The sequence below is a fragment of the Pomacea canaliculata genome, linkage group LG4 (assembly GCF_003073045.1).
Source record: "Pomacea canaliculata isolate SZHN2017 linkage group LG4, ASM307304v1, whole genome shotgun sequence".
Classification (NCBI taxonomy): domain Eukaryota; kingdom Metazoa; phylum Mollusca; class Gastropoda; order Architaenioglossa; family Ampullariidae; genus Pomacea; species Pomacea canaliculata.
In genome coordinates, this window is record NC_037593.1 from 4635221 (window position 1) to 4658020 (window position 22800).

Genomic DNA, 22800 nt, shown 5'->3' on the forward strand with positions numbered 1-22800 from the left:
CCTCTTTGTAGATATAGTTTGCAGAAAGCTTCTCTCATTCCCTCCTCTCGCAATCTCACACACCGCCTCCCTCCTCTAGCCCTCACGTGAATGATACGTGATTGAGACGCCTGAGCACACCGCATCGATCTCCCTTACCTGCTGCGTCCTTTGCCGCCACACGCGATACCCTCGGCACTCTCCCTCCTCTGCATCTGGTACCTGTCTCCTTGTTGTTTTCTTATGCACGATAATAGCCGTAATTTGTTATTCATCCGCTTCTTCCTTGCACTTTTAAAGGAGGCCACAGCCATTTTGCAGTCTTAATGTCAGTTTTATAAGCATTTTTACTGTAAAAATACGTTGGTGTAAATCAGTTTTTAAGCTCAGTCTAGACGCATCTGTGTGCCTCTATAGGGTGGGTTTTTTTTTGGGGGGGGGGGTGGCGGGCCTCCACATGGTGGTGTGAAGATTTAGGACTTCTGGGGTCTAGGTCTGGCGCTGCCATTGGTCCCTGTCGTACTTTGTAGAAGGTCGAGAAGATGAATGGCGAATAGCCTTGATGTAGGATGTGTACCTGCGTGCGATAGAGCCGAAACGATCAAAGGGAACTTGATTCTGATGACAGCAAAAGTCCTTCAGACTGTGGCTCACCCCCTCACCCCTACCCACGACTTGATATTCTTAAATCTTGTTTTCTGGTGGGATAGGGGAACACAATGACTACCATTTTCTTAATACGGCATGAATGTTTCATGTACACGCTATTTATCGCAACTTTTGTCTAACAATTGATGCACGTTAAATCCTGATACCATTATCGTCAAAGGACGAGAAATAATGTTTACTGTTGTCATTCTAGATTATGTCTGTTTGGACTAGAGTTCTCCCACACCCCAGTAACCCCCCACCCCAGTAACCCCCAGACTTGAAGTGTGTCTCATGTTGGTTGTGGGGGAGAACATGTTGTGTATGCGCCTGCATGTCTGCGTCGTTAGACCAGTCAAGCCTGCATGAGAGAAACATTCTCACAGTGTGTCGCTAATGATGGAGCAATTAAGCCTGTGCGCGTGTCCATTTCCCAACCAACGGTGGAAAATGTCAGTTAAAGTTGGTATTTAGCCCAGCACCTGACAGTAACCGAGTAAGAACTGGAGCATGCTTATTACACAGGTCTCAAGCTTTCTGGCCGCCATAGTTTCACTGGGGTTAATAGGCCCGTCTCTTGCTGGAGCATGACTGACTAGTATGGTAGATATGAAAATGTCGGCATTGTAAGCCTGTGGTGTCACATGCTAGTCTTAAGTAGATTGTTTTATGTAAAACTGTCTGGCTGGCTGGAGAAGTGTTGTGACGACTCAGGGCACGTGACCTTGATGACATATCTGGGTCTTATTTGAACTGTGTTCCTGTGAGTGGACAAAATGAAAACTCTATGCTGCTGTTATCTTTCAGAGCCAGAGGATTCTGGGATGGACAACCGTAAGGACACACGTGTAAGTATCTTCTGCTTCCAATTCTCCATCAATTCTGTCACCCCTTTTTCTGTGTGCACGTGTGTGCCATGTGTGTGCGCGTGCGTGTTGATGTGACTGTGTGCACGGTCGTGAGTTTAAAGAGGGAATCGGTCTCCTTGTACAGAACTTTAAATGCCAAAAAATCATTTTCTTACAAAAAGTTAAAATAGTTCATTTTGGACTTAACCTCTTAGCCAAGCTAACAGTTTTTGTGGGGTATATATAGCCGTCATACCTGTATAAAACTTTAAATATTGAAATAATAAGTAAAATTAAAACTATGGTATTTGTACATTTTCAGTGTACAGCATAAAACAAGTAGGTCTTTTTTTCTCTACAGCCATTCTTTGAACTGACTTTTGGTGACAGTTATATCTCCCACCCGTCGTTCTTTCACTCTTTCAGTACGCAGTACATAAGAGATGTGTGATTGTTACTGCTACGGTTCATTGTACAACGGCTGTTGACTAATGCTGAGTATATGAGAAGCTGACATGCACAGCACAGAGTTGTATTCATCTTCATCAAAAGTCCTCTCGCCCCTGGAACCGGCTTGAGATGCAGTTTTTTTTTTATAAATATGTTTCAGACTTTCTGTGTTCTGTTATACCAGAGGCTTGACTGCAAGTTTGAGTGAGGTAGACAGGGTGGTAGAGGGGTAGACAGAGGTGTTAGAGGGGTAGACTGGTGTTTTCAGTGAGGTAGAGTTTCTTCCTCACACCAGATCGAACTGCGTAGGGCATCAAACGTATTTGGAGAAGGTCAGGGGTCATCAAATACCATTGTAGTGATCCTTCTCCAAAATCTATGAACACATTGACTGAGTGTCTTTATGGCTGGCCTCACTGCTTACCTCAAGTCCCTACTGCCTACAATCATTAGAAATGGACGATGATGATGGCATTGGTACATGCTCCCCCCAATGTAGAGGTAAGCTCAGTACGCTCGATAAGAACTAACACTCCTGCGGAATCACTGATCTGAGCTTATAATTACAGGCTCGCCAAAGTCGGTTTGGGTTCCAGGTGAAGGCCGCTGGAGTTAAAATTGTCTGCAAGAAAAGAAGGGCAAAAAATGGGGCGTTCGAAGAAAAAAAATGGGGCTCAAAGAAAAAAGGGGGAGGATTGATGGGCCTAGAGGGACAGAAAACGGCAAGATCTGTCTGAGTTCGATCCCGGAATGCGATCATTTAAATTATAAATAAGCTTGCCAGGTTGTGGAACTCTTCAATCACGCACCATGAAAGTTGTAGAGAACTATGTATACCTGGTCATGTGATGCCACGGTTTGGTCTGCCCTATATCTAGACACACACATGTATATAGGAAAATATGTGTGCCCATAAAATTATCCCCTTTGCTTGTGACATGCATGAGTTCAGCCATTCACCAAGAGCGCCCTAGTTACAGTTTGTTAGTTTGTACCACAGATCCACTGGAGAGTCGGTCCGCGAAACTGTTTGCAGACCAAGTCTCAAAATACGCTGATCGTGGTCGAGTAATTCTCCACAAACTTAAAAAAAAACATACTCATAATTTGTTAGGTTTTTTCATGCAGCTGGTCGTTTATTCGCGCCCTACGCAGGCGTGTCACATCTGTCATCAGTGGCGCATGTCTGAAATGATTAACTGCTTCACGGAGTGTGGGTGGGGAGTAGACAAAGGCCGGGGGTGGAGTAGAGAAAGGCTGGGGGGTGGGAAGTAGACAAAAGGCCGGGGGGTGGAGTAGAGAAAGGCCGGGGGTCCTGCGTGGTGGTGCAGCAGACCGCGACGTCTTTGTTCGTGTACTTCCTCCCCCACCCTCCATCTTTCCTTCGCTTCATTGGATCCCCGATGTCATCCCAAGCTGCCTGCTGAGTCCAGTAGATTGGATAAAAATGAATTAAAATATGTTATACTTCAGATACAAATGAATTGTATATATTTGGAACATATTTTTTGTTTTTTGTTTTTCAGTCTAACAAATCGTTCAATGTTTGAGGTTGATAAACATTGACTTATAAAGTTCTGTCTTTCCCTCCCCACAACACACACACACACTTCCCTTTCGCCTAACAAGGGAAGCTAAACTTGTGGAGCATAGCACTTCTGTTGATATGGTTTGGGGAACTAACTCACACATGTGGTGTGCTGCACTATTCTACGAGCATACAGCAGCCAGCCTTCCTTCCCTCCCCCTTCCCACTATCGGCAATGTGAAAAACGGATTATCTTCTCTTTGGATGGGCATCTTCTGATTGAAGACTTGTAACTGGTGTGCTACAAGAGATAAGTTGGCTTGACGAATCCATCTGCTCCCCTCCTCCACACCACCACACCACCACCCATACACCACAACCTGGCTTCCCAAAGAGATCACGGATTTGGTCAACTGATTTCTCTATCCAGGCAACCAGATTCAATTAATTCTCATTAACAGGATCACAAAATCTAATTAGGAAATGCTTTACACTCATCTCTGGTGTGCATATTAACATTTCATATTTCATCAGTTTTAAAAAAAATCTAATTCATACAGCTTATATTTTTAGCTGAAAGCTGACAGGTAAGTTGAACACGGAATATTTTGTACAGGAGGTTGTAAATACACAGCAGCTGCTCTTTTTTGGTGACAGAAGAGTTGATTTTGTTTTGTGTTAAGTTTGCAAAAACAGTTGGTAAAGAGGCTTGGTGCATACAGACTAAATATTTTATTTATTGTCAATAGTAATTTTAGAATTAAAGTCCGTTAAAAACATTATGACAGAAGTGTTTGTGATGTGGGTGTTTTTCTTTAATTTCAGCCATATAGTCAGCTGGCTTCTTTAAGCAGCCGATTGTCAACTTTGGCCATGCAAGGCCCTATACAGGTGTATGTGGCCAAGTACTCTTATAATCCTTTTGAGTATTCCCCTAATGAGAACCCTGAGGCAGAACTACAGCTTAATGCTGGTGACTATGTCCTTGTGCATGGTGACATGGATGAGGTGAGTCTCCAACATTGCAGTGCTTGGTTGAAGGAATTTCTAAGTTGATTTTCAAGTCTTAGGTTGCACTTTGCTTGCTGTCTTCTCCTGGTAACATGTTTGTAGCCTGTCTGACATGTCTACATTTTTATTCAAACTTGTCTTATTTTCTGGAAGTAGAATTTCAACAATCTCATGCTTCTCTGATGCTTTAGCATTCTGTATTCATTTATCATTAATATTCTTGGTCTAGATTGTGATTTTACCATGGTCTTTACCACTGAAACTTTATCATTACCTATCTGCCTCTCAACAGTTGTGATATTATGACTTCGTGCTGCTGTTAATTGTTTTTTTTTAAAATTTATATTCCTATTTGTCATTTAGCTGCTCACTGAAGTGATAAATTGTTCCCGTGAGATGATCTTGCTTTTAGCGCACCCTTCTGCCTACAACAAATCAATCTCTGATTATGACAAAAATTCAACAATGAATTGCTCCAACACAAGTGTGCATTATTGATTGATTTTTGTATGGCAGGATGGGTTTTTTGAAGGTGAGCTCATAGATGGAAGAAGAGGGCTAGTTCCTTCAAACTTTATTGACAGAGTTTCTGGTAAGTATAAGAGCATAATGAAATCATTTATGTAGCTTGATAACAATCTTTAGTCTTCAGTTTGTGCCACTAAGAGGCTTCCTTTCTAAATATCACTCTATGTGACGTGTTCCTTATTGTCTGCACATTGTCTACAATGTAAAACTAACTAGATGACTTCACATAATAACAAAGATGTCAGAAAAGTTTCGAATGAGCTGCCTTTGACAATTTTACTCTTGAGCTTTACCACAGAATAAAAATGTGTTCCACCTATCAAATGTTGGTTGTTCGTGTTTTCAGAAGAAGACCTGGTAGACTTCCACATGGCTGTGGCTCTGGCAGAAGCAGGCAGCACAGACAACAGCAGCAGCAACAGTAGGCGGGGGGACAGCAGCGACAGTGGGGTTTACCACATACAGACATTCACTACCAGTAACATATTGCCTTTCTCTTCATCCTTCTTATTCACACCCAGTTTTGCTGTGTGTATAATGTTCTTGAAATACTGTTTTTTTTCTGCTTGTGTGTGAGATGGGCAATATCAGGGGAGGGGAGTCCTGGCATGACTGTCGATGCACCAACCTTATTGACTCCAGACTTTGCCTGAGAGGCTTGCATATTTTTTTTCAAGACAGCATGATTTGAAAGTGGAATAAAAGGCACAAAAAAAATCTAAAAAAAAAATATGTTAGTTTTCCACTGCAGTTATCAATAAAAGGAAAAAAAGGATATGACATCTGAGAGCCTTCAACACCACAGCTTCTGTGCAGTAAGTCAGGTAAAACTGGAACCAGCCAGAAAAACTAAAAGTAACACAAAGGTGCTGGAGAATGATGTCATGGTTGAGGGTATCTAACACATCTGACAGATCCATCATCAGTAATAAATTTCATTCACTCTTCATAGCAATGCCATCCTGGTTAAATGATTTTTACAATAAGCTGACGGAAAAAGTTCTGGTCGACTGTGGCCAGAGAAATGTTCCTTAGCTGGAGCAGCACGACCTTGTCATACTTTAGACAGAAAAGGGAGATTGAAAACAGAATAATAGCTTTTGAGCTTATTAGGGGCATGTGTTTCTTGAGTAGCAGGGTGGTGACAGCATGCTTTTTAGAGAATCAGAGAATGCATGATTTAATAGTGGTGTCTCACCTGTAAGAGCTAATTTGTGTTAAGATTACCTATTACCTATTTTACAATTATTCTTTTTTATATAACTTTCTATTTTAAAAAACTGTTCGGTATGAAATTATGAGCAGTTTTTTTAAAGGAGGTACAAGATCTTTTGCAGCCTTACCATGAGTTATTTTTGTTTGTTTGGTTTTTTTTTTTTAATGTTTTCTTAAACCTGCTCTGCTTTGGCATTCTCTTTGTCCCTCTCCACCTTTTCATGCATGCTGGTTCCTTGAATGTTACTTGTAAATATTAATGACAAGTGGAAATATCCTTTAAGACTTTGTTGGTAAGGATTACACATCGCAGGCATCAGGAGTTTTAGATTGTTAAGACTAAAATTTGTAGTGAAAATGTTTTAAAAACAAAAGTTAGCACTGATTGAATTTTTTTAACATGAAAAACCTCAGTTTTAGAAATGTTTAACTAATGTAGACTTTTACATATGAAAACTGAACATACTTATCATCACATGCCTCGGAAAAATTATTTGATTTTAATGGCTTGCAGCCATAATTCTGCATAATTCTAATGATGCTAAAACAAGCATTATCATCGTCATTGTGTGTGTGTGTGTGATCAGAGCCTCCACATAGTCCTGCAGACAGCGATGATGAGGACATGACAGACAGGACCAGTGTTGGTGTCTTGACAGGCCAAATTAAGAGTAGCATCCTCAACAATAACAACAACAACACTTTTGGTGCGTATTGCTATGAAGGCAGAATTATTTAAAACTGTGGAATAATCTTGTGATCTCTTTTCCCGCCAGACCATTTCCCCTTCTTTAGTGCGAAGTGATTATACTTTATTGTATATATATAATACACATGAATTTTATGTTGTTTCCCTTTTAAATAGTATTCTCTGCCTGCTTTCACCATGTGTACTAATAGTAAACGTGCTTTAAAACTGGCATAGTGTTGATGAAAAAGTCTGTATATTGTAGTTTGGCATTATGTGTTCTGGGTATCTTAATAGCACCATGATATATTTTGCTTCCCTCAGAACCACCACATCCTGTGCACCTGGTGCTAGAGAGGCAGCTGATGAGGAGCGTGCTAATCAGCTGGCACCCACCTGAGGGCCTCAGTGCCAAAGCCATTCAAGCTTATCATGTGTACCTGAATGGTACCCTTAAAGCAACCATTAAAGGCAGTGAGCGTACAAAGGCGTTGCTGGAAGACGTTGATGCCAACCAGGTTCTAGATTTTTTTCCATGGCATTTTTAATACTGGTTCTTACTTAAAATAGTTTTGTTTTTCAATTCTTCTTTCATTTATACCTATCATGTGTATAAAAATCTACGTGATCTGTCAAATAAAGTAACAATTATTCAGATATATTTTCCATGGAAAATATTTGCTTTGCCACAGCCGTTAAAATTATGTTTTGTCATGAAAATATTATAATAATAATTTGTAAAGCACGTTTCTCCATGTGGATGCAAACTCAATAGGCTGCACACCATAACAAACAGAAAAAACGTTGTGCATAGATAAAGAATTGAGGTGTGGGAGGAACATTACCTTTGGTTATTTTAACAGTTGTATAAATTAAATAAAAGGGAGGTAACACTGGTCTGTATTAGCAGTTGGGAAAAAAGTTTAAGAAACCAATATCTGCCCCACACACCACTGACACTGTGTCCTGGATTTTGTATATATCTTTATATAAGTGTGTGTATGCATGCTTGTATGTGTTTATGTTTGTGCGTATGTAGCTATGTATGGGCATACATGTGTGTGTGCTTGCAAACATGGGTGAAAGATTGGACAGGTGCGTGATATGTTGTGTTCATGTGTGACAAGTGTGTGATATGTATGTACTCTGTGTATGTGTGATACGTGTGTACATGCCATCATAGAAGTCAGACGACCACTTCATAATCTGTTTTGTTTGCATGCAGAATCACAGAGTAAGTGTCAGGTGCATAAGCACTCAAGGTCAGTCCAAAGATGCACAGTGTACGATGGTTATTGGTCGGGATGTGCTTCCTGTGCCTTCAGACCTGAGAGTCTTTGATGTCACCCAAAACTCTGGTGTCATCAGCTGGTTGCCTGGCAACAGTAACTGCCCTCATGCCATCCTCCTTAACGGGCATGAAGTACATGTGACAAAGCCAGGAGTCTCTCAGCACATGCTGACAGGTACATGAAGTTTATGTTGTTCTGTAGGCTATGGAGATGTTTTACATTTCTGTGGGCATGATGTAAAAGGAAGCATATGACATACTCATCAGAGGAACAGCAAGATGAAAATGTTCGAGATATGTCACAATGTGCCTCTAGTAAAATTATTTAAATAAAAATTTAAATAATACAAAGTTTTTGTGCTTTTTCTGTCCTTTACTTCATTCTTTTTAGACCACATTGAAAAAGTCTTTCTTTTGAAAAAGAGTTGAATCACTGAATCATTGTACTAAGCATCACAGATTTTTTTTTTTCAAACAGTCTAAACCAGTTTAGGATTGTCATTTAATGCATCATTAACAATTAGTCATTTTTATTGTAAATATTAAAACGGTATTGACTCCAGCCCTTATCAACTGATCTCTGTCTAAGAGCAAAGCTGAAAAGTAGACATTCTCAGAGATGTAGAAGCTGAAGCCCCAGCTGAACATACATGATTGAAGTCATGTTAGAATGTTTTGGGTTGATCATCTAGAGAAAGGTCAAATTCATGATATTTCTTTTTTCACTTGGTTTGTTGTTGGAAACTGTCAATCCTAAAGATTCATTTAATAAGGTGGCCGTTCTCTGCATAAAGGTTTGGTGAGCTATCAAATTCAATTGCTTTGAATCACTAAAGGTCACTTGTAGTTGGTAGCAGGCTAAGAAAATGTGAACTGTGGCATTCTCTGAAATATTTATTTTGCAGTCTTTGATTTCTGATCTTTTATGTTTCAAGTATAACTTGGATTCTCTGACTTATCCTCAAATTATGTGACCAGCTTTTCCCTTCTGTACCTAGGACAAGCTTAAAACACACCAACATCATCTCATTGCTGACAGTTTCAACTCTTGCCTGTGAATGATAATAACACAGTGAACTTATAGAATACCTTCAAAATATGGGGTATCTCTAGTTTTCCAGGCATTTCATTGTGAAGAAGTGCGCTTGATCTTAAAACTATTGTATCTGTGGACATTTTGTTGGAAGTTGTGCATATGAGCAGCAGTTAAAAAGGGGATTGTTTTTTGCATGTTTTAGTCCTTAAGAATATTTTTAAATGTCCTCAGTGAAAGCATTTGACTTGTGACTTGCTATGTTTTCTTACTGATGATTCAAGGCTTGGATCCTGGAACAGCGTACCGCATTACCATAGCAACAAAATCTGCTCCAGGAGAAAAGCACAAATGGAGTCAAGACAAAGTATCCTGTAACATAGAGTTCAAAACTCTGACAGGAGGTGGTAAGCATTGTAGCCTTGAATGAAAATTTGCTGAGCAGTTAATTCACCCTCTTGTGATTTTAGCAATGAAGTCAAAGTTGCATGATGCAATTTGTGTGAAAGTCAACTGTGATTTTGTTTTTAGCCATTGTCATGCTGAAGTCTTAGCATACAATGTGCCTGTTTCCTTTCTATACTCAAGATCTTCCATTTAATATGTTTTTCCAACGTCCTAGATATTTGTCTTTTTAATTAATTTCCCTTTTCAAATAGTTAAAATCTCATTTTGACTTCTCCACCATGCATTTCCTTACTCTAATTCATTTAAATTCGTTCATGAAGTATGCAAGTAATTAAATTTTTAGTCAGATATTTTGGACAGAAGGTAAAATAATGCGGAGATGATTACTGCCATCAGGAATTCCAAACTTTACTGGACATTTCGCACATGGTTGATGTCACAAATTGAGAAGATTTCAAAGCACATCTTTTGATGACAGGTGTCCCTGAACCTCCACTTAACGTCCAGGTGGAATCGGGACCAAGGGAAGGCACTCTACTGCTGACCTGGCTCCCAGTAACCATCAATTCTTCAGGATTTTCCAACGGCTCTGTTGTAACCGGTTATGCAGTCTACGCAGATGGAAAGAAAATCCAAGATGCCAAGGGTCCAACCAGTAAGTAACAGAAGTAAAGTGATTGGGGGTTTTTTTTTCAATCCTCTCTGGTCCAATTTTTGATTTTACTGTTTGCTTATTTTTTTAAAAATTACAATGAAATAACTCACATGGCCATGTTTAGATGTGAGGTGTGCCTGTGGCAAACAAGTGCTGTGCATATATTTCATATGACCAGAATTGTATTTACTGAGACTTCATCACAAAGTGTCTAACATAATCATGTTTCTCCATTGCATCTTCTAGATGACCATGCTATACTCAGTGCTGAAACTTTCAAGGGAACTGTTCCCAAGCAGCTGACAGTACGAACTGTTACCATGGACAACCAGGATTCCCTAGATTCCAGTCCAGTCAAGTTGCCCCCTACACTTATAAGAGAACTGACCACAGGCACTGCTCACACTATGGCCTCCGAAGCTGTCCGCGCTGTGAATCTAAGAAAGGTGAGCAAACAATAGAAAGGTTTGAATGCTGTCACGCGTGTTTGCTGGAGACAAAACATGAAGTGTCAGAGTTAATATTCACCAAACATTGCCAGTAATATTCATGATATATAAAATTATGTAACCTATGATCCATAGTTGGAAATGTAAGCATGAAACTATAGAGTATAGTTGTCAGTACACGGAGCGATCATCAGTAGACCCAAGTTCTTCTTCGTGGTTGAAGCCTAGCATTTAGCAGGAGAAATGAATGTTTTTATTTCCTGCTAGAATGAAACTAGATGAGAAGGTGAGGTGATATGTGACCAGTCTCAGGTCTGTAGGAGGTGGTTTGTTTGTTTGTTTCCCTTTCAGTATAGAATGCTGAGAGGGCAGCGTGTCTCTTCATATTTACAAAAGGTGATCTAATGCTTGGCATATATATGCCCAAAAATCTTAATATAAGGAATGGAAGCTTAAATTCTCTCGTGACATGCTACCTGTACACCTGCAGTGAAGACTGCGTTATGCTTATCTCAGAACTTGGCATGTTTGGCAGTTAATGATAAGCCTGCTAAAGACAGCTGAAAATTGAAGCTTAGATGGTCACTCTTGTATCACTCTTGTGATATGATCTGTAAGTCTTCAGAATTTGATGCTACTAAGGCTGTCCAACATACAGTTAACAGTAAATCTATTGACATGCTTTCTTTTAGTATCACTCCATGCATGTATGGACATGAACAAATCCAGAAAAAGATCTAGTGTTTTCATTCTTTATTTTATATTTCTAAAAGTAAATTGAAATTTCTAATGGAACTTTATAGATATGCACACACACACGACTTCTAGTAATGATTATTGTCCGCTCAAGCAAAGAAACAACTTTTGATTGTGTTTTTCTTATTATCTTCCTGCCCAATTAGAGCCATTTCATATTTTCAGACTCTGCTGAAGGTTGATTCTTGTAAAATTTGATACTTCATCTCTGCTATGTTCACTATAAAATCTTGTCAAAGCCTTTAATTTAAGTCTCTCATGCTAGCGTTTGCTGTCTTTTTTTACAATTGTTTCTTCAGTGAGCTGTTTTGTTGCTTGCATAATAATAAGTCGATAAATAGTTCAGTTGTTATAGAAATGCACGTTTTATTCACTTCAATTGCTGCATCCTGCAGTTCCTCTAAGATTGAATTAGATGTTATGCATGAAGAAGTTGACTTGACATACTTTTAGCCTGCTGAAATAATAGCGCAAGTTAGACCTATGATTTCAACTCTGGAACATTAATTAAAACATTTACTTTTTGAGTGTATAGAATTGAAGTTGATATTGTTTTAGTTTTAGGGAAGGCGGGCCAACTTCATGCTGACAGTGAACAACGTTCATATTCTTGTCTCCTTAGTATCTTTTTTGAGGGGCTAGCTGGCTGCCCCCTAGCGCCCCCACACACACACACCTGACATGTTTCCTAGCCACTGCATGGGTAGGAACGATGCAGAGTTTTTGAGATTAATAGTGAAATAGATAATAAAACTTTTTGCAATTCTGTATTTGATTTCCACAGATGTCGTTTTTGAATGCCACTTGGCATTTACAAACTATAAACATGAACTTGTTTATTGTCCTCACGAGTTCATTTTGTTTAATTTTTCCCCAGCACAACACCAAATCAAATCTTGTGGGTTTGTTAAATTGTTTATGCAAATAATATATTCACCTTTAGTCCTTAAGCATCTTTTTATGCTCTCAAAGGAGCTGTCCAGTCCACTAGCTAATTGGGCTTATAAGATAAAGAACAAGCGTTTGAATTGTTAATGCTCAACATTTCAGGTTTTAGAAGAACCATTTTCTTACAGTTGAGTCAAAGATATGGTTCTTGACTGGTTTACAAAGGCTGCTTTGTTTTGTTGTTGAGAGATATCTTTAGCTCCCTTTGACAGTTGTCTCTTGAGTGGTGATCATTTGTGACAGTTTTCTCCAGAACATGCTGGTGAACACTTCTCTAATTTTCTTGAACATTCCTTAACTCTCACACAGCTAATATACTCTCATATTTTCACATTCATTCTCTTATTCCAGGACACACTGCCACATATTCACCTGTAGAGATGATGCTGTAAAATTTCAAATCAAAACACAACAATGAAAAGTTGAGCAAAGTGTAGACTACTATGGCATGATAGAAAATAATGTTATAAAATAGAAACATAAAAATCAGATGTGCTAGCTGCGTGCTTCATTGTGGCAATGGTTGTAGAAGAAGTCGCTTAGTCAACAATTTCCGTATGAATGCCATTGCAAAACAGAATGGACCTTCTTCTGCATTACTTGTGTTGCGACTGATTGTACTGGAAGCAGAATTTGTAGAGAGCTTCACACATAAACAAAACCGGTTCTTTGCATACACCCTGCTTTCTCAAAGAGTGCAATCAAGGGATCCTTTTCATGAGCTATGCCTTTTTGCATATTATCCATGCATCTTGCAGATTGCTAACTAGAAATCAGGGTTACACTGGCCAGTCACAAAACTGCTTAACAGTACACAAGCACTATTGCAAACAATCCAGTGTTTGCTTTCCTTCGTAAAAGGTTATGCAAAATTAGCAGCCATCATGAATTGTCCTGAAGCTGTGTTTAAAATACTTTTGTACATAAGCAACTCTTTTTCGACCCAAAAGCAGAAACATTTAAGAGAAAGTCAATATCTAAGCCCTGTACCTGCTAAGTCCCATTGCTGTTCCCTTTTAGAAAAATGAATCTTCTGGTTTTCAGTCTAACAAAACTGCTGTGGGTTCTGGGGAACACATGGGTCATGAAACAGATGAGGAGATTGAGGCAGCATTTCTGGAGGCTGAAAACTCTGTGAGTACACCCCATGAAACTCTGTGAGTACACATGTACTTGGATGCGGCACTCTTTACTCTTTCATGTACTCCTTTGGAGTAATGCCTTTCTAACAAGAGACATGGTTAACATGAAGAGAAAAGTAAAACTGCAGGTCATTAATTTTCAAAGTATTTATATATAACTATATCTAAAATGATGTTTTTAAATACTTGCTTAAAAATATATCAACGGCTTAATGGTAAAAAAAAACTGGTGCTATATACTTTCAAATTACAATAGCCACATGTACCCAGTGCTTATTGTACAACTCTAATGTCTGTGTCAATTAAAATATCATTAACATTGTCAAACATGCTGCAGAGAGTTGAGATCAGGTGGAAGTCCTAAGAACATATTTTGAAATCTGTTATAACCATATCAAGCATGTTAATCACACATGCCTTAAGCAAAGTAATTCTTATATTTGCTTAGCATTGCTATCACTTTTACACCGTCGTTACAGAAAAACAAATATATTTGAGTTATAATGCACCTGAGTTAAAAAAAAATGAAATATTTACATTTTCAATCAAAGTTTGAAGTTTTGAGCCTTTTTTTCTTCTATTTATTAAACTGCTAGTCTGTCTAGTTATGGTCCCTAAATCTATGTAGTTTTTGTACCTGTTGCTGGTGCTCAAACATCAACCCTTTTCATCTGTGTTGTAGTTTTACGAGAAACATTCCCTTTTTTAATCTAATAATGGAAGACCTCTATCTTTTATTTATTTTTTTTTTAGAAAAAGCGATGTGTTTCAGGAACATTCTATACAGTATACTTAATAATTGTTTAAAATATTGACAATTATGTGTAATTCTCCACTGTATGTTCCCATCCCCTCACCCCTACCCCTCAACCTCATCCACAAATCCTCAAAGCTGGTAACTAGCTTACCAAAGCTTCAGGGTTAATTCCAGGTCTTATCTCACATTCACTGTTTGCAAAGCACATTTTTATGTCACAGTCTCAGGGATTTTTCAGAAGTTTTTGTCTCTAGCATTTTCAGATCACATGGCACATTGGCATGTTCAGATAAACCTTCTTTGCCCCTCTAGAGAGAAAATGGTTAAATGTCTTAGTTTTGTATTTTTCATTCAGATTTGATTTGCTTATGTACAAAGTTAGTGTTGAACTACTCTTTCTTCACCTGTTGCTGATTCTTTCACACAAAGATATAAGATAATGTTTTTAAATGCAAATGTGCTGTCTGAATGACAAATCTGGGGCTTAACATGCATGCAGTGCATGCTAAAAGCATGTTTGTTTTGTATGCCTGTTATTATTTTGTGATCATTTTCCCGCAATCCTGCTTTATTTCTGCTATTTTTAAGAGCCTTGTTCCTTCATCCTTCTGTGTATCTTTGTAAAAATTTCAGTATTTTGATGTTGTCTGCCAGACATGTGCGTATATGTCTGTGGTGGTACCTGTTAAATTCAGCTGGAGGTGAAGAAATATGTGTAAATACAAAATAGATATTTGTCTTACCTGGCAGATGTTATCTGGATTTTGTTATGTATCTTTGTAGACGCAAGCTTTATGTATAAGTGGACTTAATATCTAATTACTAATTTGCTCATTTCCTTTTTATTTTTTGCTTTATATATTAAGTTTGTATATTTATTGCTTCATCTTTAATTTATTGTCTCTCGATCTCAGAGTCCAGAAATTGACGCACAAATTGCTGAGCCTTTTGCTGAAAGTAGCAGCTCAGAGCTCTCAGACATACCAGAAGTGGAAGAGGAAATTGGTGCTGATGAGCCCAATCAGAACGGGGATTCCTCATTGGCTATCTCCCAGTGTCAGGTGACCTGACAGTTGCTTCCTCTGGCTTTGGTTAATTTCATTTCAGACCCCTGTAGTATTTGGTTTACATGGTTTTATGTGAGGAAAATGGGATTTCTAAAAGTAGTATTGGTGTGAACCATTTCCATTTGGCTGTGATAGAATTCTTGTAAAAATTCTGAATAAGTGTAATTCACCAGTTCATGGTGATTCAGACTATACGATAGTTATTTTAGAACTGAACACCACAGTTATTTTCACCTTGCAGTGTCTTTGCATGCCAGACGGTATGCAGGGATCCATTTTTAAGGTGGCCATATTTTGCGTGTACCCTGCATCAGTGATAGTGGAGAACCCATTAACTCAAATTTGCTTTCAGTGTCAAAGTTAAAGCAATTGAGCAATGGTAACCTCTGGGTACTTGTAACATATGTTTAGGAGATACTTTTGTAGAAGAAAAAAGAAACTTTTTTGAAAACACAGAGATTCATATACTTCCCTAAGGTTTCGGCTGCTAGATCTTTGTGGGAGTTAATAGACATGTTCATGGTGCCTCGCTTGGATATGACAGATTAATTTTTGTACATTTACTTATACTCATTATAATCAGTAATGCAATTTACACATGTTCAACTCTGTACTGCTCTAAATAAGGGAGGACTAATACAACAAATAGTAACGATAAATAGTCCTATAAGTAACTCAGGTCATTATCAACTTCATTGTATTTAATTTCTGAAATGCATTATCTATTATGTATTAACAAAAGTAATAACCTTTTATTACTGGTGTAATTGTACTTATGGGTCATAGATTTTAGTTCAAAATGTGTGCACTGCACTGAACCACAAAGACTAATGCTATTCACATGAATAGCCTGTATCTTAACTTTAAAAGTTGTGGTCACTACTGACAGATCATTACTGACATCATCAGTGCGGTCAGCTGGATATTTCACTATTTTTTAATTGTAAATGGCCACAAAATTTAAATAGCATGTATTATAAAATGCAGCATTCTGATAAAACACTAATTAGTTTTCAGCAGTATAATTATGAGCATTACCAGTTTTAAATTCTTAAAAATCAGTGTGTAAATAAAACATTTTGAAGACTGGATGAAAAACAAATTTGTACAAATGTGTCCTGCAGATCATAATTTTTTTTTTTTTAAGAAACATTTTCTTTACATATTTTGCACAGGTTCCTGAACATGGGAAAAGCAGTTTTCAAAAATTAGTCAAAATATTTGTTAGTGCACCATTCAATTCAATAGTTATTTACTTAATTTCAGATTAAAATATTCATTTCTGACCTCTGTGTATCATGATCTTGTTCATATTAAACAGCAGAGATGATTTAAGCAGTCACAGATGCTAGTACCAAATACAGAAACATGTTTTGTAAGATTGTGCAGGCATATAGAACACACACTGCATTCAACTCTATATAACACTAGTACTGGTGTGATTTTTGTCATGTTTCATTCCATAATTGCTACCTTTTTGCAGCTTGGTTTCTTTATAACAATTAAATTACAAGAAAAAATGTCCCTAGTTAATACCAAAACTAAAAAAACAAACCCAACCTGCATGCTTTGTGCTGTTGTGGTTAAGTTATATTTTACATGACTACAGATCTATCAGTCTTCACAAACTTTCTTTAAATTTGTTTCTTTCTTTGTAATTTAAATGCTTTTATATATTAATTTTTGCTTTCAGTACATTTAAATGTGAAGATGTTTGCTTTGTGTTAGTTTTGTTGAAAATTGCAGGAATAAAGGGAGGTGTACGATTGGTAATATGAAATGTATCACAGAATGGAGTGTCTATTCCATCTTGTATTATTTTCTTTGTGATTTTTTGTATCACCCTTATAAGCTTTCAGAGTGTAATTATTCTTAAGCAGCATTGTTCATATTATTTTTTGTGTTAGGTTGAGAAGGTTCAGAAGTCACCCAAACCTGCCCCACGGAAAGTTTCCCCCACTGGTCAGATTTCAACAGCCGGGACAGAGTTTACTCCAAAGAGGTTTCATGGACAGAAGCCAGATTCTTCACATACTTCACACAAGGATGGCCTGCTGACAACACCCATGATCGTTCCAGCAATAGGTATGATTGATTATATCACTTATGAGGTAGATGAAACCTTTTATATATGTATATGCAGAGACAGGAGAGAGATATGGCTCTTATGTAAACTGCTGATTGATCGTACATTAAAATCACAAACATTAATTAAGAGATTCTTATGCTACATTAAACTATGAACTTTACAACTGTGTCATACACATTTTCTAAAAAAGTAACCTACAGCAGGTAATGTTGGCATGTTACCTTAGAAAACTGAAGCAAGTTTTGGCTTATCTGTTATCAGAAATTACACGGGATAGCAGCACAGAAAGAGGAACGTCATTTGAAGATGACCTAGAAGGGACTGGCAGTCACCGCTCATCTTCCCCACATGGAGTAGGTCAGAAAGTACAGCAGCGGCAAAAGTCTGTTGAAGATGGAATTGAGAAACCTCTCCCAGCACAAGACCCTGTTACACAGCGGTACCGCTCATCCCCTGATCAGCCCTCAGCTTTCCGCAATGTGGAACAAGGAAAGCACCGGACTGTAAATCCTGAAGGCACAGACTCTGTTGCAGATGCTGCAGAATCAACCAAAAACAACAAATCCAGATCATCGCCCTCTAAAAAGTCCCCTTCCCACTCTGCGAAAGATGAAAAACTGTCTGGACTAGGTGCCCCTCCACCAAAACCTGCTCGTCTGTCCCCCACTGACCAAGAGGACGTGAATGATGGTGATTCAATATCAGGAGAGATCAACCCTACAGTAGAGGATTCAGCTGTGCGCTTATTTATTGCCTTGTTTGACTATGACCCTATTACTATGTCACCCAATGTGGAATTTATTGAGGAAGAGTTACCTTTTCGGGAAGGCCAGATTCTAAAGGTAACCTCTGGTTGCTTCTTTTAGTTAGTTGTTTGATGCTTCAAAGGTGGCAGAACTTTTCCAAATGTTAGCTTTGTCATCTTCAGGAATTGCATTAGTTATAGTTTTATTTAAAATAGGATTAAAATTTGTGCAAACAAACCTCACCAAAAATTGTTCAGAAAATCTGAATATAATAATAAATAAAAAGATTAAAATGTGGGGTTTAAATAGCACATATGCTCACAAAGGAACAAGCTCCCAGTGCTTAAAACAAGTAGGAGACACTGACAGAAGATGAAGGATAGAAGGAAGAACAACTTTGCAGACAAGTAATAAAAGACAAACATAGAAGACATAAAGAGGAATCAGGGAACGAAACAGTAAGGATGGAAAGCGTCATAAATCTGCTGAGGAAGATGAGCAGGCGGACTAGTCAATTGAATATAATCACAATTATTGACAACTATGTTGAAAGGTGTAAGGAGTAATGCTCATAAGAACAGATGTGTTTAGTGCATGTTTAAAGTATTGGATGTTGGTAGATGGCGGGTATGGAAGGGAAGAGATGTCAACTGTTTTGCACAGCCACTAAAAATATGGTGACTATATGTGGTTGATCTGGTGACAGAGACAGAGGGCAACAAATACAAAAAACATAATTGTCACTTAAAGTGACAAGAATAATAATAATATATATAAAATAAAAATAGAAACAGGACAATTCATCTTCTGTCAGTGTTTTCACATTCTCTTGCTGAAGAGTTTACTTGTAATAAAACGCATTAAAAGGGTGTGGACACCAGTTGCCTTATTGTAAATCCATGAAACATGTTTTGACTAGTTCATTTTGTAATTATCTGAGTATTGCATGAAGACACATGCCCTGTACCACTACAAGAGATGCCTACTCTTGTAGCTTACATCTATGTTTTAGATATATGGAGAGAAAGATGCAGATGGCTTCTATCGAGGGGAAGCAAGTGGCCGACTAGGCTATGTCCCATGCAACATGATTTCAGAAATTCATATCGATGATCCAGACCTGATTGATCAATTGCTCAAAGAAAGTCAGACGACTGATACACAAGGATTGGCATTACAATCTGGTAAGAAAACCTGCACAGTGTCACTGGAATTGTTGGGGCTTTTAAATTTTAAATCAGCTGGCTATATCATCAGGAGCTAGTCCTGTAGTCGTAGCCACATCTAGAGAAGAATTGTGCATGCTGAAGATATCATTGACACATGAATTTTTTTTATTCTTGTTTGTACAATCAACACAGCAAAATGCATTTCACCAACTTAGTGAAATTGTCTGTTTGGAAACAATTCTGTAACTGTCACTGTGCGATTTATGTCCCTTACGTCTCATTCTTTGTGGATTTTTGAAATATGTATGACAAATTATTACAGACATTAGTCATAGTTCGGACTTACTTGTATGGTAAAAGATAAAAGATATGAAACAGGAAAATACTTTATGCAGACAAAATGGTGAAACGAGAGGAACATGCCACACCAAACGGCTTGCCAGCAGTTCCAGTGTCTGGCCCTGTGAGACGAATGGTTGCACCTCTATGACTATGATCCACAAGAACTCTCACCAAATGTAGATTCAGAGGTATGAAAGTATCAAAACGATGTTAACCTTGGGCTTGATTTTTATCATTCTTGGTGTAATTCCATGAAATCTTCCACAAATAAGTTTTGAACGGGCTTTGGGAAAGTAAGTGAATGTAATTTTGGGGAAGGGGAAACACAGGTTGTGGGTTTATTAGTGCACATCTGTGTGTGTGTGTGGGTGGGTAGGTAGGGGAGAAGTTGCCTGTGTGCAGATATTCTTCATTTGTTTGTTGCTTAAATTTTTAAATGTTAACTCCCCTAGACGACTTTAAATAGTTTATACTGTAATATTTCATGATTGGATCAGTTTTAATACTTTGTAACTGGTTTGCAGCTGGAGATTTACTTCTACTTTTCAATAGCTTGCAAATCTTTATCTTTCTTGCTTTTATTTTGCCTGTTTACTTTACTTTTTACATTTTTTCCTTCCTTGCTATTAAACTGCGCTTAAAGCTTCCACTGTGAGGGACAAGTGTTTATTAAATCAACTATTATTATTATCGTCATTCCACCCTTACACCTCAGCAAAGACATAGCAATATATCTTGCGCTTCAGTTTTTGCATAGCAAGACAAAGACTTTCTGTCCAGTTCTTTGTAGTAACTGAAGAAATGGGACTTTAAATTTCAGTGAAAATAAATAATCAGTCCAGAATAATGCATTTCTTAACTCCTCACTTATATGCACAGTTGGAGTTGGCATTTAAACAAGGTGATATCATCTACATCGTTGGGGACATGGATGAAGATGGCTTCTACAGTGGAGAGCTGGGGAACCTTCGTGGACTTGTTCCTTCCAACTTCTTGCAGGATGCTCCTGAGGAAGATGAAGATGAGGTTCTAGAGAGTGCCTCAATGGTCTCCCCCTCTAGATCAGCAGGCAGCATTTCAGCTGCCTCGCGGCTCTCCGACTCGGCAACAACAGTAAATAACGTAGGTGACAGGGTTCACGGTCATGCTGCGAGAGATGCAGCAGGCTTGCATGCGCCTTGTGTGACCGGTGCTCACTCCCTTGCTGCTGCTGGTGCCTCACCTGGTAATTCCTGTGCTGTGTTCCGTTGTGTGCATGCTTTCCTATTCTGTTTCAGGAAGGGGTTTCATCAGTCTTCTAAACATTTAAAGGTCCACTGTTTAATGATGGCTGCAAACAGTGATGACAATAATAATTTGAAGGTCCCAACTGATTTTCCTTATCTCCCCTGTTTCCTCAGACATTTTTTCCGTTGGACTCTCAGGGTAGTGAGAATAGGATTTTCTTGACACATAAAGTATTATTTTTCATTCATTCACCTCTAAGTTATGGAAAAACTGACATACACAAAAAGTGGCTTCACTCAAACAGCTTTGTCATATAAAGCTGAAATAAATATACCAGCAAGTAAATGGAAAATTTTATACAATAGAAGAAAAACATAATGATAAAGGGAAGGTTGGCAATGATGTTAGATAATATTTAGTATTACATAACTGAAATAATTACATCTTTTATCAACAGTATCACAAGTAATTTTTATAAATTAGATAAGTTTTTTCAGTACATTTTTTGTGATGCAAAAGAGACTTTTAAATTTAACTGCATTATGACATTTAAAATAAATCTCAGGAATTAATCTTTTTCTTTCAGTCTTGAAGTAATCACAGACTGCATGATAATGAAATTCATCTCCATTATCACAAGTTTTAGCTGCTCAGTCTGAATTGGCAGAATATTTAGTTTATTAACTAACATATGTAAAACAATCCTTGTATGACATAATATTTTCACAAGAGAAAGAGGCTTTACACATTCTGTAATTCCAGTATGTATCCTCATACAATTCAGAGAACCACATTCAGATTTAGTCCTGAGAAAATTTCAGATTTACATGTAGGAGCGGTCAGGACATGCAGAACTTGTTCATATCAGATTGCAGTTGACAATCCACAGCTTTGTATTTCAGTGTTAGACAATTCAGAATGAATATGTTTACTTGCTTGATGGCGGCAAATGGCTTCTCTGCCTTAACTCCCTTTGTGGATTTGCTGTGCACTTGGTGTCCATTCCTCAAATCAAGTTATCACTAGCAACATGAAGAACACATTCAAGTTGACATCTGTATTTTTAAGAGCACAAAAATAACTGTTTAATATGACTGTGAGCTAGTTTAATCGATGCTTTGACGTATAACTGTCATTACTTTTGATATTATAAGTTGTTAAAAGTTAAAAGTCAGGATTGCATGGTATGTATTTTTATGCAGACTTTAGTTTGCTTGTTTTGACAAATACAGTCCATTCTTTTGAGTTTTTCTTGCTTTTCCTCACTTTGGTGGCCAAACCTGTGTGACTGCTTGGGAATTGTTTTGCTGACTTATTTTCTTTTGTCACTTCCAAGTTGATGCAAGAATATCTAGTGTTTTGGGGTTTTTTGGCAATTTTTACTGCAGGGTACATACGATATGTAGCACCACATGTATTACAAAAGAAAAAATATTCTAATAATTCATATATAAAAACTTAAATGCAAGGTGTATTTATGCAGAAAAGAGCATCCTGCAAGTGAAAGGTTTCCTCCTATAATTATTTAATTTATAAATTTATATATATATGTGAAAAACTTAGGCTTCATTTATTTCTCCTTTCTTACTTAGTAAACAGCTTATTACCTATAATAAGTTTGATTGTAGTTATGATAGTTGACGTTGAAGTATCCACAAGGAGTGGATAAGCTTATTTCTTTCAATTTTGCTTTTACAATGTTAAATGTTTTTAAAAAAGCAAGAGAGATCCTTGAGTACCATATCAATACTTAACCAGACTTTGAGGTCAATATATTGTTGAGATATCACACAGACACCATTCTTTCTAAAGAAACAAAGGTTTTG

The 22800-nt window shown here is 37.7% G+C and overlaps 2 protein-coding genes across 3 annotated transcripts in view; both read left to right on the top strand.

Moving 5' to 3' along the window:
• The window catches only part of LOC112562103 (trichohyalin-like), a 126447-nt gene extending 124969 nt beyond the window's left edge, over positions 1-1478 (top strand). For both annotated transcript variants that reach the window (XM_025235112.1, XM_025235110.1), the window contains exon 14: positions 1435-1478. The gene's annotated coding sequence lies outside the window, so the exon portion shown is untranslated. The remainder of the gene's footprint in view (positions 1-1434) is intronic.
• Positions 1-22800, top strand: part of LOC112561469 (RIMS-binding protein 2-like) — a 28301-nt gene that overhangs the window by 2843 nt on the left and 2658 nt on the right. Inside the window, exons 4-18 of the mRNA XM_025233989.1 lie at positions 4279-4461; positions 4981-5056; positions 5339-5413; positions 7220-7413; positions 8121-8361; positions 9504-9626; positions 10106-10282; positions 10529-10728; positions 13480-13569; positions 15249-15395; positions 17309-17486; positions 17752-18332; positions 19249-19420; positions 19801-19868; positions 20627-20869. Coding sequence (XP_025089774.1) covers positions 4279-4461; positions 4981-5056; positions 5339-5413; positions 7220-7413; positions 8121-8361; positions 9504-9626; positions 10106-10282; positions 10529-10728; positions 13480-13569; positions 15249-15395; positions 17309-17486; positions 17752-18332; positions 19249-19420; positions 19801-19868; positions 20627-20869 — 2748 coding nt within the window. The remainder of the gene's footprint in view (positions 1-4278; positions 4462-4980; positions 5057-5338; positions 5414-7219; positions 7414-8120; positions 8362-9503; positions 9627-10105; positions 10283-10528; positions 10729-13479; positions 13570-15248; positions 15396-17308; positions 17487-17751; positions 18333-19248; positions 19421-19800; positions 19869-20626; positions 20870-22800) is intronic.